General features: G+C 44.4%; 1 protein-coding gene across 6 annotated transcripts in view; it reads right to left on the reverse strand.

Moving 5' to 3' along the window:
• Window positions 1-14,117, reverse strand: part of LOC129780448 (neurofibromin) — a 67,081-nt gene extending 52,964 nt beyond the window's left edge. For all 6 annotated transcript variants that reach the window (XR_008743923.1, XM_055788735.1, XM_055788738.1 and 3 more), the window contains exon 1: window positions 13,962-14,117. Coding sequence is in view for 5 of the 6 variants with exons in the window: in XM_055788735.1 (XP_055644710.1) it covers window positions 13,962-14,021 (60 nt within the window). In the remaining variant the exon portion in view is untranslated. The remainder of the gene's footprint in view (window positions 1-13,961) is intronic.
• Window positions 14,118-15,726: the final 1,609 nt, after the last annotated feature.

The raw sequence follows: 15,726 nt of genomic DNA on the forward strand, positions 1-15,726 counted from the left end.
AAGTAATGTGCCATGTTCCGAAGGCGAAGCGATTGAAGTGGGATGCAAAATCCGAAGATGGCATATTTGTTGGATATTCCGAGCATTCGAAGGGCCTGCGAGTGTTCAATCCTAGGACTGGAAAAGTATTTGTGTCTCGTGACGTCGTCTTCGTGAGTGAAGCTAGCGGAAATGCCATGCAGATGTCGGAAGCTGAACCTGTGAATGAAATGATGGAATTAATGAGTGAAGAGATCGTTGAAGGTAATGAAGCTATCGGCTTGCCAACTGGTTCCACCGAAGGCAATGATGAAAATCAAAAAGACCTGTCATCGGAGGACGATTTGGAGGACGAGACGGATTACGACAGCGCGAATGATAGTATCGAGACAATTCGGACAGCATCACCTGCGCTCCCCTCGCAACAAGAAGAGCAGCGATATGCTGTCAGGCGCAGCGAGCGGGAGCGCCGTATTCCAGGCAAGTACTATAATTTCGATTTGACGTATAGTGTACTTCCTGAAACGTTTGTTGAATCTCAGGTAATCGGCAATGAGCGGGAAACCGAGCCGCAGACGGTCGGTCAAGCAATGGAGGCCGACGATCATGAGCTGTGGCGTGAGGCTATGGAAGCTGAGATGCAGGCGTTGAGAAGCAACAAGACGTGGAAGTTAACAGAGCTACCAGCGAGAAGAAAAGTTTTGAAGTGCAAGTGGATCTTCAAGCGGAAATTCAACTCGGACGGATCTGTGCAGAAGTATAAGGCAAGGCTCGTCATCAAAGGGTTCTCGCAAGTCAAGGGAGTCGACTATAACGAGACGTATTCACCGGTGGTGAGACTCGCAAGCATTCGATTTCTGTTGGCACTGTCAGCGCAGCAGGATATGCATATACACCAAATGGATGCCGTTACAGCGTTTCTTCAGGGAGAGTTGTCCGACGAAGAAATCTATATGGAGCAACCTGAAGGATTCGTTGATAGGAAGTCTCCGAAGAAAGTTTGTCGTCTGCTGAAGGCTCTGTATGGATTGAAGCAAGCGAGTCGTGTCTGGAACACGAAATTGGATGCGGAGCTGAAGCGTATGGGTTTGAAGCGATCTAGCTTCGATCCGTGCGTATACTTCAAGATCGAAGGAAATACTATTCTGGTGGTCGCTGTATACGTGGACGATTTCTTGCTGTTCTCGACGGATCAAGATTGGATCGACACCGTGAAGAAGCAACTGATGACGAAGTTCCACATGAAAGACCTAGGAGAGGCCAAGCAGGTTCTCGGCATACGAATCACCAGAAGTAAGGACGCTGTTATGCTGGATCAAGAAAGGTATGTGGAGGAACTACTGGAGCAATTCAACATGACCAATTGCAACACAGTGTCGATACCCATGGACCCACATCAGCGATTGACGAAAGCAGGACCAAGAACGGAAGAACAGCGCACTGCACACGGCCGGATATCGCTTATGCCGTAAACGCAGTGAGCAGTTTCAACAGTGATCCTAACGAGATACACTGGGCAGCGGCTAAAAGAATTCTCCGGTACCTGAAGGGCCCGAAGCCGAAGGGTGACTGCCTGCTGATAAGATGCCGAGTGCCCAGCCCACTTGATCGCTAAACTGACGATGCCCGTGTTGTCAGAACTGGGCATGCCACACAATCTACAATAACCCTAGGATGGCGAACTACGAGGATGGTGCAAGTCAAGAGGGCAGGCGTCATTAACGCTTATATATGATCAAGATAGTGAACCAAATTAAATTATAAAAAAGGTTCTTCTTGATTAAAGCTTTCGTACAAAAAATATATATAATAAAAACATGCTATTCGCGATTCCACAGCATTCAAGATTCATCAGTAACCCAGGCACCGACCAAACAGCTGCGAGGTTTTTCAAATGGCCTCTCAGAAGAGCCGAGTTTAATTTAATTTTCCGAATTAGCCTTTTTCAAGACTAGATACGAATGAACTGATAACTTTTCCTGCCTCTACAAGCAAACTCATGATATTCATTATTCAAGTCACAGTCTCACTCCAGCTAGCAGACAGCAGTCTTCCTCAATGCTGATGTCCGATACTGCTGTTTTGCTCAATACAAAGGCGTAATGGAAGATAGATGTCGCACAGAGCAATTTTACAATTTTATTCGGTGGAGGCACCGCGTCGATTTTCGTGCCGTCCGGTGGAAAGCGCGTTACATCTAGCATTGTTTCTGGATTTAAAGTGGCGTTAAAGTACAGCGCATTTCAAGCCGGATGTGAAGGAGGCATTTTTCAACGGTGAAAGCTGCGTTCTTCAGTGGAAAACTAAAGGTGAAAATTTGTTTCGCAGCGGTTGCTATCGACGCCGCCACCCCACCACGCACCCAATTCGGTTCGGATTGAACCCTATTAACGATCAAGCCGTAGAAAATATTTTTTTGACGAAAGCCATTGGTGTAATTTTGATTATTGACGCTAAAGAATCCCCAATGTCCAAGAATTATTGATTTCCCATCTTCCATTTTCCGGGAAACGACTGTTCGAAAAAATGAACATTGGCCGAAACCAGCCCTTTTTGCAAGTACAAACATACTGCGAACTAACAAATCACTTAAATTAGCAAATATATGCATTCAAAAATGCATTAATTTTTCATTACGGGACGAACAAGCACAGGAGGATGAAAGTCTACAATTATAAACCTGAATTAATCCACCTATGGTGAGATGTCACATTTCTTATTTCATGTAGTTTTTACATATTACCGGTAGGCTTTTTCTTTCAAACGAAAGCTATTGCTGTTATTTATTTTTTGGCTGTTGAGAAATATCAATGCTTAAGAATATTTTTTTTCGATTATCCATTTCCCGAAAAATCGAAGTACATAGTACAAATACAAAACCTAAAAAGTACAAAAACGCTTGGGAACAAAACAAAGGCAAGGTGGTTATTATTCAATTGAATAGTATCATCATTTAGATCTTCTTCGTCGATGATATCACCCACCGAATCTGGCGTTAGTTGGGATGATGACAAAATAATAAACATTATTATATGCTTGTAAATTGTTGATAATAGTAAGCCATGAATTAGATTTTAGATAAAATGTTCATTCTGTCTGTACAACTAGTCATAACCAGACGTGTTTTACTAACGTAGTAACCATTAGTGTGAATTTTTTTTTTTTTTGAAGAACATTATTTCAAGATGTCTCTTGCTGGAGCTGGAAGCGGAAGTTCCGGAACCGGAAGCGGACATGGCGGGGACGGAAATGGACGAAATTTCGGAGATAGAGGAAGATCGACCGGCAGTGGAGGGATTTCGCTGCCAGCCATGGAACGTCTTCGAGGCCGAGAAAACTATTCTTCATGGGCATTCGCGACCAAAATGCTGTTAATCCGTGAGGGAACTTGGGACGCTGTGAATACACCGGAAGAAGGTGATCCGGAAAACGAGAGGTCGCTGAGAGCACTAGCTACGATATGCCTCAGTATTGAACCGATCAATTATAGCCTGGTCCAGTCGGCAAGCACAGCGAAACAAGCATGGGGTAACCTCAAGAAAGCCTTCCAGGATGACGGGATGACTCGGAGGATTGGGTTACTTCGTAAGTTGACCAGTATTCGCCTGGGAGACTATTCCACTGTTGAAGCGTACCTGAACGAGATGATGTGTACGAGCCATAAGCTGAGTGAAGCAGGATTCAAGGTTGACGATGAATGGTTGGCCAGTCTGTTGCTGATGGGACTCCCCGAGGTATATGAACCAATGATAATGGGCCTCGAGGCATCAGGAAGGAAAATCACAGCGGATTCGGTAAAGGCCAAGATACTTCAAGACGTCAAGGTTTCCAGCGATTCAAGCTCAAGCGGACATGATGGTGCGTTTTACTCCCAGCAGCGGAAAGGATCCAAGTCATTCAATAAGGCCAACGTGAAATGCTACAAGTGCAAGCGATTGGGGCATTACGCGGCGGAATGTCCTGTAAAGGATGAGAAGCAGAAAAAGGTCAAATCCGACAAGCATACTGCATTCATGATAACGCAATCGTCAGCCAAGCGCGAGGTGAGCTGGATATTCGATTCGGGTGCTACTTCACACATGTGCAACGGTGAAGTTACTTTGGAAGATGCTAAAGAAGTCCAGCAGCGAATCAGCGTGGCGAATAATGCTGTGTCGATGGTAGACGCCGTTGGCAGCGTGAAGATTGAAGCTGATGTCGGCAATGGCACGTGTAACGTTACTTTGTCCAACGTGTTGAGTATTCCCGACTTGGCAATCAATTTGATATCGGTGAGTAAGATATGCAGTAATGGCCATTCGATTACATTCACCAAGGATGCATGTGAGGTGCGATCGGCTTCCAACGAGGTAGTGGCCATTGGACGAGAAAGCAGCGGACTCTACAAATATTGTTTGGTGAATGAACGTGTTTCGTATGTGGTCAAGGAAGAAAATGGCATGGTGCTGTGGCACCGAAGGATGGGGCATTTGAACGTGCACAGTTTGAAGATGCTTCGGTCCATAGCAACAGTAATCGATTTCGTTGATGCAGAGGTACAGTCATGTGTTGCGTGCTTGCAGGGCAAGCATTCTCGTCGCCTCTTCAAGAAGAGTGGAAACAGGAGGAAGCAGGAGAAGTTCTGGAATTGATCCACAGTGATCTATGCGGCCCGATGGAGAACGTGTCAATCGGTGGTAGCCGGTATTTTCTAACGTTCATTGATGACAGCAGCCGCAAAATTCATGTGTATTTTTTGAAGTCGAAGAAGCAAGTGTTGCAGTATTTCCAAGACTTCAAATCGATGGTGGAGAACCAAACCGGCAAAAGAATCAAGCGCTTACGGACGGATAATGGCACAGAGTATGTGAATGGAGAGATGAAGAATTTTCTTCGCAAATCCGGGATTCATCATGAAGTCACGGTGCCGTACAACCCAGAGCAGAACGGGTTAGCGGAGAGAACGAACCGTACGATCGTCGAGCGGGCACGATGTCTGTTGTTTGATGCCAACCTGGAAAAACGCTTCTGGACGGAAGCTGTGTCAACTGCTGCGTTCCTGGCGAATCGATCACCAACGAAAGGCTTACGAGTGACCCCGGAGGAACGGTTCAGCGGTGTGAGACCAGACCTGTCCAAATTACGTGTGTTTGGAGCAAAAGTAATGTGCCATGTTCCGAAGGCGAAGCGATTGAAGTGGGATGCAAAATCCGAAGATGGCATATTTGTTGGATATTCCGAGCATTCGAAGGGCCTGCGAGTGTTCAATCCTAGGACTGGAAAAGTATTTGTGTCTCGTGACGTCGTCTTCGTGAGTGAAGCTAGCGGAAATGCCATGCAGATGTCGGAAGCTGAACCTGTGAATGAAATGATGGAATTAATGAGTGAAGAGATCGTTGAAGGTAATGAAGCTATCGGCTTGCCAACTGGTTCCACCGAAGGCAATGATGAAAATCAAAAAGACCTGTCATCGGAGGACGATTTGGAGGACGAGACGGATTACGACAGCGCGAATGATAGTATCGAGACAATTCGGACAGCATCACCTGCGCTCCCCTCGCAACAAGAAGAGCAGCGATATGCTGTCAGGCGCAGCGAGCGGGAGCGCCGTATTCCAGGCAAGTACTATAATTTCGATTTGACGTATAGTGTACTTCCTGAAACGTTTGTTGAATCTCAGGTAATCGGCAATGAGCGGGAAACCGAGCCGCAGACGGTCGGTCAAGCAATGGAGGCCGACGATCATGAGCTGTGGCGTGAGGCTATGGAAGCTGAGATGCAGGCGTTGAGAAGCAACAAGACGTGGAAGTTAACAGAGCTACCAGCGAGAAGAAAAGTTTTGAAGTGCAAGTGGATCTTCAAGCGGAAATTCAACTCGGACGGATCTGTGCAGAAGTATAAGGCAAGGCTCGTCATCAAAGGGTTCTCGCAAGTCAAGGGAGTCGACTATAACGAGACGTATTCACCGGTGGTGAGACTCGCAAGCATTCGATTTCTGTTGGCACTGTCAGCGCAGCAGGATATGCATATACACCAAATGGATGCCGTTACAGCGTTTCTTCAGGGAGAGTTGTCCGACGAAGAAATCTATATGGAGCAACCTGAAGGATTCGTTGATAGGAAGTCTCCGAAGAAAGTTTGTCGTCTGCTGAAGGCTCTGTATGGATTGAAGCAAGCGAGTCGTGTCTGGAACACTAAATTGGATGCGGAGCTGAAGCGTATGGGTTTGAAGCGATCTAGCTTCGATCCGTGCGTATACTTCAAGATCGAAGGAAATACTATTCTGGTGGTCGCTGTATACGTGGACGATTTCTTGCTGTTCTCGACGGATCAAGATTGGATCGACACCGTGAAGAAGCAACTGATGACGAAGTTCCACATGAAAGACCTAGGAGAGGCCAAGCAGGTTCTCGGCATACGAATCACCAGAAGTAAGGACGCTGTTATGCTGGATCAAGAAAGGTATGTGGAGGAACTACTGGAGCAATTCAACATGACCAATTGCAACACAGTGTCGATACCCATGGACCCACATCAGCGATTGACGAAAGCAGGACCAAGAACGGAAGAACAGCGCACTGCACACGGCCGGATATCGCTTATGCCGTAAACGCAGTGAGCAGTTTCAACAGTGATCCTAACGAGATACACTGGGCAGCGGCTAAAAGAATTCTCCGGTACCTGAAGGGCCCGAAGCCGAAGGGTGACTGCCTGCTGATAAGATGCCGAGTGCCCAGCCCACTTGATCGCTAAACTGACGATGCCCGTGTTGTCAGAACTGGGCATGCCACACAATCTACAATAACCCTAGGATGGCGAACTACGAGGATGGTGCAAGTCAAGAGGGCAGGCGTCATTAACGCTTATATATGATCAAGATAGTGAACCAAATTAAATTATAAAAAAGGTTCTTCTTGATTAAAGCTTTCGTACAAAAAATATATATAATAAAAACATGCTATTCGCGATTCCACAGCATTCAAGATTCATCAGTAACCCAGGCACCGACCAAACAGCTGCGAGGTTTTTCAAATGGCCTCTCAGAAGAGCCGAGTTTAATTTAATTTTCCGAATTAGCCTTTTTCAAGACTAGATACGAATGAACTGATAACTTTTCCTGCCTCTACAAGCAAACTCATGATATTCATTATTCAAGTCACAGTCTCACTCCAGCTAGCAGACAGCAGTCTTCCTCAATGCTGATGTCCGATACTGCTGTTTTGCTCAATACAAAGGCGTAATGGAAGATAGATGTCGCACAGAGCAATTTTACAATTTTATTCGGTGGAGGCACCGCGTCGATTTTCGTGCCGTCCGGTGGAAAGCGCGTTACATCTAGCATTGTTTCTGGATTTAAAGTGGCGTTAAAGTACAGCGCATTTCAAGCCGGATGTGAAGGAGGCATTTTTCAACGGTGAAAGCTGCGTTCTTCAGTGGAAAACTAAAGGTGAAAATTTGTTTCGCAGCGGTTGCTATCGACGCCGCCACCCCACCACGCACCCAATTCGGTTCGGATTGAACCCTATTAACGATCAAGCCGTAGAAAATATTTTTTTGACGAAAGCCATTGGTGTAATTTTGATTATTGACGCTAAAGAATCCCCAATGTCCAAGAATTATTGATTTCCCATCTTCCATTTTCCGGGAAACGACTGTTCGAAAAAATGAACATTGGCCGAAACCAGCCCTTTTTGCAAGTACAAACATACTGCGAACTAACAAATCACTTAAATTAGCAAATATATGCATTCAAAAATGCATTAATTTTTCATTACGGGACGAACAAGCACAGGAGGATGAAAGTCTACAATTATAAACCTGAATTAATCCACCTATGGTGAGATGTCACATTTCTTATTTCATGTAGTTTTTACATATTACCGGTAGGCTTTTTCTTTCAAACGAAAGCTATTGCTGTTATTTATTTTTTGGCTGTTGAGAAATATCAATGCTTAAGAATATTTTTTTTCGATTATCCATTTCCCGAAAAATCGAAGTACATAGTACAAATACAAAACCTAAAAAGTACAAAAACGCTTGGGAACAAAACAAAGGCAAGGTGGTTATTATTCAATTGAATAGTATCATCATTTAGATCTTCTTCGTCGATGATATCACCCACCGAATCTGGCGTTAGTTGGGATGATGACAAAATAATAAACATTATTATATGCTTGTAAATTGTTGATAATAGTAAGCCATGAATTAGATTTTAGATAAAATGTTCATTCTGTCTGTACAACTAGTCATAACCAGACGTGTTTTACTAACGTAGTAACCATTAGTGTGATTTTTTTTTTTTTTTTGAAGAACATTATTTCAAGATGTCTCTTGCTGGAGCTGGAAGCGGAAGTTCCGGAACCGGAAGCGGACATGGCGGGGACGGAAATGGACGAAATTTCGGAGATAGAGGAAGATCGACCGGCAGTGGAGGGATTTCGCTGCCAGCCATGGAACGTCTTCGAGGCCGAGAAAACTATTCTTCATGGGCATTCGCGACCAAAATGCTGTTAATCCGTGAGGGAACTTGGGACGCTGTGAATGCACCGGAAGAAGGTGATCCGGAAAACGAGAGGTCGCTGAGAGCACTAGCTACGATATGCCTCAGTATTGAACCGATCAATTATAGCCTGGTCCAGTCGGCAAGCACAGCGAAACAAGCATGGGGTAACCTCAAGAAAGCCTTCCAGGATGACGGGATGACTCGGAGGATTGGGTTACTTCGTAAGTTGACCAGTATTCGCCTGGGAGACTATTCCACTGTTGAAGCGTACCTGAACGAGATGATGTGTACGAGTCATAAGCTGAGTGAAGCAGGATTCAAGGTTGACGATGAATGGTTGGCCAGTCTGTTGCTGATGGGACTCCCCGAGGTATATGAACCAATGATAATGGGCCTCGAGGCATCAGGAAGGAAAATCACAGCGGATTCGGTAAAGGCCAAGATACTTCAAGACGTCAAGGTTTCCAGCGATTCAAGCTCAAGCGGACATGATGGTGCGTTTTACTCCCAGCAGCGGAAAGGATCCAAGTCATTCAATAAGGCCAACGTGAAATGCTACAAGTGCAAGCGATTGGGGCATTACGCGGCGGAATGTCCTGTAAAGGATGAGAAGCAGAAAAAGGTCAAATCCGACAAGCATACTGCATTCATGATAACGCAATCGTCAGCCAAGCGCGAGGTGAGCTGGATATTCGATTCGGGTGCTACTTCACACATGTGCAACGGTGAAGTTACTTTGGAAGATGCTAAAGAAGTCCAGCAGCGAATCAGCGTGGCGAATAATGCTGTGTCGATGGTAGACGCCGTTGGCAGCGTGAAGATTGAAGCTGATGTCGGCAATGGCACGTGTAACGTTACTTTGTCCAACGTGTTGAGTATTCCCGACTTGGCAATCAATTTGATATCGGTGAGTAAGATATGCAGTAATGGCCATTCGATTACATTCACCAAGGATGCATGTGAGGTGCGATCGGCTTCCAACGAGGTAGTGGCCATTGGACGAGAAAGCAGCGGACTCTACAAACATTGTTTGGTGAATGAACGTGTTTCGTATGTGGTCAAGGAAGAAAATGGCATGGTGCTGTGGCACCGAAGGATGGGGCATTTGAACGTGCACAGTTTGAAGATGCTTCGGTCCATAGCAACAGTAATCGATTTCGTTGATGCAGAGGTACAGTCATGTGTTGCGTGCTTGCAGGGCAAGCATTCTCGTCGCCTCTTCAAGAAGAGTGGAAACCGCGCAGGAGAAGTTCTGGAATTGATCCACAGTGATCTATGCGGCCCGATGGAGAACGTGTCAATCGGTGGTAGCCGGTATTTTCTAACGTTCATTGATGACAGCAGCCGCAAAATTCATGTGTATTTTTTGAAGTCGAAGAAGCAAGTGTTGCAGTATTTCCAAGACTTCAAATCGATGGTGGAGAACCAAACCGGCAAAAGAATCAAGCGCTTACGGACGGATAATGGCACAGAGTATGTGAATGGAGAGATGGAGAATTTTCTTCGCAAATCCGGGATTCATCATGAAGTCACGGTGCCGTACAACCCAGAGCAGAACGGGTTAGCGAAGAGAGCGAACCGTACGATCGTCGAGCGGGCACGATGTCTGTTGTTAGATGCCAACCTGGAAAAACGCTTCTGGACGGAAGCTGTGTCAACTGCTGCGTTCCTGGCGAATCGATCAACGAAAGGCTTACGAGTGACCCCGGAGGAACGGTTCAGCGGTGTGAGACCAGACCTGTCCAAATTACGTGTGTTTGGAGCAAAAGTAATGTGCCATGTTCCGAAGGCGAAGCGATTGAAGTGGGATGCAAAATCCGAAGATGGCATATTTGTTGGATATTCCGAGCATTCGAAGGGCCTGCGAGTGTTCAATCCTAGGACTGGAAAAGTATTTGTGTCTCGTGACGTCGTCTTCGTGAGTGAAGCTAGCGGAAATGCCATGCAGATGTCGGAAGCTGAACCTGTGAATGAAATGATGGAATTAATGAGTGAAGAGATCGTTGAAGGTAATGAAGCTATCGGCTTGCCAACTGGTTCCACCGAAGGCAATGATGAAAATCAAAAAGACCTGTCATCGGAGGACGATTTGGAGGACGAGACGGATTACGACAGCGCGAATGATAGTATCGAGACAATTCGGACAGCATCACCTGCGCTCCCCTCGCAACAAGAAGAGCAGCGATATGCTGTCAGGCGCAGCGAGCGGGAGCGCCGTATTCCAGGCAAGTACTATAATTTCGATTTGACGTATAGTGTACTTCCTGAAACGTTTGTTGAATCTCAGGTAATCGGCAATGAGCGGGAAACCGAGCCGCAGACGGTCGGTCAAGCAATGGAGGCCGACGATCATGAGCTGTGGCGTGAGGCTATGGAAGCTGAGATGCAGGCGTTGAGAAGCAACAAGACGTGGAAGTTAACAGAGCTACCAGCGAGAAGAAAAGTTTTGAAGTGCAAGTGGATCTTCAAGCGGAAATTCAACTCGGACGGATCTGTGCAGAAGTATAAGGCAAGGCTCGTCATCAAAGGGTTCTCGCAAGTCAAGGGAGTCGACTATAACGAGACGTATTCACCGGTGGTGAGACTCGCAAGCATTCGATTTCTGTTGGCACTGTCAGCGCAGCAGGATATGCATATACACCAAATGGATGCCGTTACAGCGTTTCTTCAGGGAGAGTTGTCCGACGAAGAAATCTATATGGAGCAACCTGAAGGATTCGTTGATAGGAAGTCTCCGAAGAAAGTTTGTCGTCTGCTGAAGGCTCTGTATGGATTGAAGCAAGCGAGTCGTGTCTGGAACACGAAATTGGATGCGGAGCTGAAGCGTATGGGTTTGAAGCGATCTAGCTTCGATCCGTGCGTATACTTCAAGATCGAAGGAAATACTATTCTGGTGGTCGCTGTATACGTGGACGATTTCTTGCTGTTCTCGACGGATCAAGATTGGATCGACACCGTGAAGAAGCAACTGATGACGAAGTTCCACATGAAAGACCTAGGAGAGGCCAAGCAGGTTCTCGGCATACGAATCACCAGAAGTAAGGACGCTGTTATGCTGGATCAAGAAAGGTATGTGGAGGAACTACTGGAGCAATTCAACATGACCAATTGCAACACAGTGTCGATACCCATGGACCCACATCAGCGATTGACGAAAGCAGGACCAAGAACGGAAGAACAGGAGCAACAAATGGAAAAGGTTCCGTTTCGTGAATTGGTGGGAGGATTGCAGTTTTTGGCGCACTGCACACGGCCGGATATCGCTTATGCCGTAAACGCAGTGAGCAGTTTCAACAGTGATCCTAACGAGATACACTGGGCAGCGGCTAAAAGAATTCTCCGGTACCTGAAGGGCACAAAATCCAAGAAGCTGACTTTCCACAAGCAAGCTGAACCATCGTTCGAAGGATATAGTGACGCGGATTGGGGCAACGATTTGGAAATTCGTCGTTCTGTCACAGGGTATACCTTTCAGTACGGTGGCGGATCAGTGGCGTGGAGTTGTAGGCGACAACCAACAGTGGCTTTGTCCACAACTGAAGCGGAATACATGGCTCTATCAGGTGCAACACAGGAAGCTGTTTGGTGGCGTGGTTTTCTCAACGAGATGTTTCAGATTGAAGTTACTGTCCCGATCTTCTGCGATAATCAAAGCGCAATCTGCTTGGCGGAAAAGGAGATCGGTTATTCACCTCGAAGCAAACACATCGATCTAAGGCACCACTTTGTACGCGAACAACTGGAATCCAAGGCGATGTCGTTGCATCACGTGAAGTCCGAGCTCCAGAAGGCGGATGTTCTTACCAAACCCATTCCGGTAGGCCGTCATACTGAAGCAGTGAAGAATCTTGGAATTCAACAAATTCATGGTTAAGGAGGGGATGTTGATAATAGTAAGCCATGAATTAGATTTTAAATAAAATGTTCATTCTGTCTGCACAACTAGTCATAACCAGACATGTTTTACTAACGTAGTAACCATTATAAATAAGAGTACTATATTATATTGTTATTTAACTGTGAAAGCACATAAATTCAATTCCGCGTGCTGAATCAAAACAATTCAGAAAATCACCCGGCATAAATGCAGATGATTTACAATAGTCTGTTTGTAACCTTTCTCTTCGCGAATAATTATTCCTTGTTGCGCCTATTAGTGGATTTATTTTTATATCCTTGGATGAAAAAAAAAAGTTAAAACAGTAGTTTTATCAAAAAACGTTGTTTCGGCCAATATTTCTGAAGGCATTTCATTTGGCTACTGCTGGTTTTTCTGTTAATTAGGTTCAGCATTCCCTAAGCATCTTCTATTATTAGAACTCATCTCAGTTTTAGTTTGTATACAATTACAAATTAGATGCATTCTTTTTTTTGCTTTCCGTCTATTAAAAAAATACACACTATACAAAGTCCCATGGCAGTTACGTTTCATATGCAATTGGTGTGGATGCTTAAGCATGATGATGAGCTGATGAGCTGATTTGCCCATCTCAACCTTTATGCAAAGAAGGGTTAAGCTATCTTTTTGTGCAAAAACATAATCATATGGTTACATTCCAAAAACATTTCGAACACGATTTTTCGATCGCTTTGCTTAATATGGGTAAACGTATTGTCTGGTCACATGGTGCTGTATCATAACTATTACACAAACGCTAGTAATATGAGATTTTCACTCTAAATCACTCACTCTGAATCATATCACTCAATCACTCTAAATCATATTTATCATCGAAATAAAAAGGCAGTTCATTCATAAGATCTTGTGAATTTGTCGAATCACAAACTCAAAAAGTATGTAGTTCATGCGTCTTCAATTTGTTTACAACAAAACAGTCGCTTAACAGTACGAAAATCTTATTATTTTGATCACGTAATCCTTCGCAAAATGGTAAGCAAGCACATTAAAAATAAGACATGTTTTCTAAATCAATAAAAAAAAAACTCACTCATATTACTATAATTTTAAATTGTACAATAAATCTACTCAGTTTTCCCTTATAGAATTAAAGTGGAATTTTACCAAAAAAGGTTTCAAAAATGAAAAATATCCTGAAATGAATATAGGACTTCTACCGTAAACGACATTTACGATGTTTCTATATCGCTCGATACCACCAGTATCACCTCGCTTCAATCAAAACATATCAATTCATTCATGGAATATAGTTCATTCAAAACACATACACATCACGTCGAAAGCCGCGTGTACTCCACGCTCTGTTAGTAAACAAACTCCCCCACATGAATGGGCACCAGTTCGACCCACCAGAGCAACCATGTAAACAAAAACAAACCAGCGTTGCACAAGCCGGGACACACACACTAGCGCGACCGCACGCCCACACCTGCACACCGAAGTCCGACAAGGCCAGCCAGCCAGCCAACCAGTATCGATCGATCGCAGGATGAAAAATCTCCGGATGGCAGAGTCTCACGCCTTTTGCTGCTGGGGCTACGCATCGGCGGCTAACACCCAGCCGAACACTAGACGACTCACCTGTTCCTCAAACCGTGCCAAAAGTGAGTTTGCCCACTCGCCTGGCTTTTGTGTTGCCATTTTGTGCCGCTTTCAGTTCGCTTCGAGCCTTTTTTACATGATCGTCAGTTTTCGCAGTGAAGCACTGATAATTTCGTTGTGCGCTAGCGAGCAAAATTTTTCACCTTTTGACAGCTCTCGGGTGGGTGCGATGGCAAGTTAGTGTGAATGGAGGTTGCCTGAATTGTGATGAACTGGGTAAAACGCTTGGGGACGGTGGATCGCATTTAACAAGAATTATTATCCAGTACCCCATATTCTTATGAGTTTCTTTAAAACAAAATTATGATTGGCTATTCTCCATCGAAATATTCTGCTCTTTTCCGTTTGTGTCCAAAAAAATGAGAGGAATTTACATTTTTTTACTCTTTGTGTTATTAGCTACCCTCCCTCATAACCAACTTAAGTTTTCGGAGCTGTGGGTGATTGAATAATTCTTGTCGGAGTTCATTTAACTATGCGATAGGGTTCAAAATAGGATTTTCATCAGAGATTTTCCGGATGGTAATATTTTTCATGAATACTAAGGCCATGTTCTCACTGCAGCGGGGCGTCAACGTGGCGTGAGCGGGGCGTGTTCACTTCTCGCCACGATATTTTAATTCACTCACATTGTACCGTGCCAGCTGCGTAGAGATGTGCCATCCGCTCATGAGCTGTTCCGAAGAATCGACTCTTTGAAGTGAGTTGACGCGGAACAGCTCGCAAAAAAAATCAAACAGCTCTTCAGCTCACTTTGATGATGATGAAGGAGAGAAAAGAGCTGTAGAATTGAAGAGAGTGTGTGAGCTGTAAGATTCAAATGAACTGACCGTCTCTCGCTCTTCGTGTTAAGACATCAGTTTAGTTTCATTTGTCCCTCGTCTTTTCAACTGTTATATTCGCGTTGATGGCATTGAGCTTTGTTTACCAGTTTAGGGGGCGCCAAAAATAATAATTGGCTCTCAGGCAGAATGAACACGTTTTTAAAATTCAAATTATTAATGAAAATTAACTTCTGTGTATCAAATGAGTATTCTATTTCAATGAAAAACACTTTGTTTGCAGGCGGTGCAAAAATCTCATAAGATTTTTTTTTTTGAAGAAAACTTTCTATTGTAATGTAAAGCCTCAGTAAAAATGTCGGAAATGTTGTACTCGCCGAGTCTGTTGTAAATAATAGTCTGGAATACGTGTTTCAAGTAATTAATAATATGGTGTGAAAAATTTCATTTGAATTTTAACATTTTCAAACTGGCTTCGTGGCTATCGAGTTTGGGACCCAAATTGAAAGTCGGCACTGACAACTGAGCTGAAGAGCTGTTCATAAAGAACAGCTCATTTAGATGAGCTGATATGATCAGAGCTGTTCATCATGATGAGCTGATTTGCACACCTCTACAGCTGCGTGTTTTCGGCGTGTTCTATGAAAATTGTCAATGTGTGTTTTTGAATGAAATAATGAAAATTGGTTTATTTTTCAATATTCCAGCATCGTTGGACGTATCCGGCTAAAAACTCGTGGGGTAAAAAACGTAAAAGATAAAAAAAACAAAAAAAAATCTAAATTATGTCACTACTACAAACAAACATATGCTAGAGAGAAGCGGAGAAGTACAAATATCGCCGGCGTGAAGTGTTTTCGATTGCACGCCAGCCACACCCCAGCAAACATTAAATCGCATAACAAGCGTATATATAACATCACCCAGCAAACATTAAATCGCATAACAAGCGTATATATAAC

This window comes from Toxorhynchites rutilus, chromosome 3, assembly GCF_029784135.1.
Source record: "Toxorhynchites rutilus septentrionalis strain SRP chromosome 3, ASM2978413v1, whole genome shotgun sequence".
NCBI classification, from domain to species: domain Eukaryota; kingdom Metazoa; phylum Arthropoda; class Insecta; order Diptera; family Culicidae; genus Toxorhynchites; species Toxorhynchites rutilus.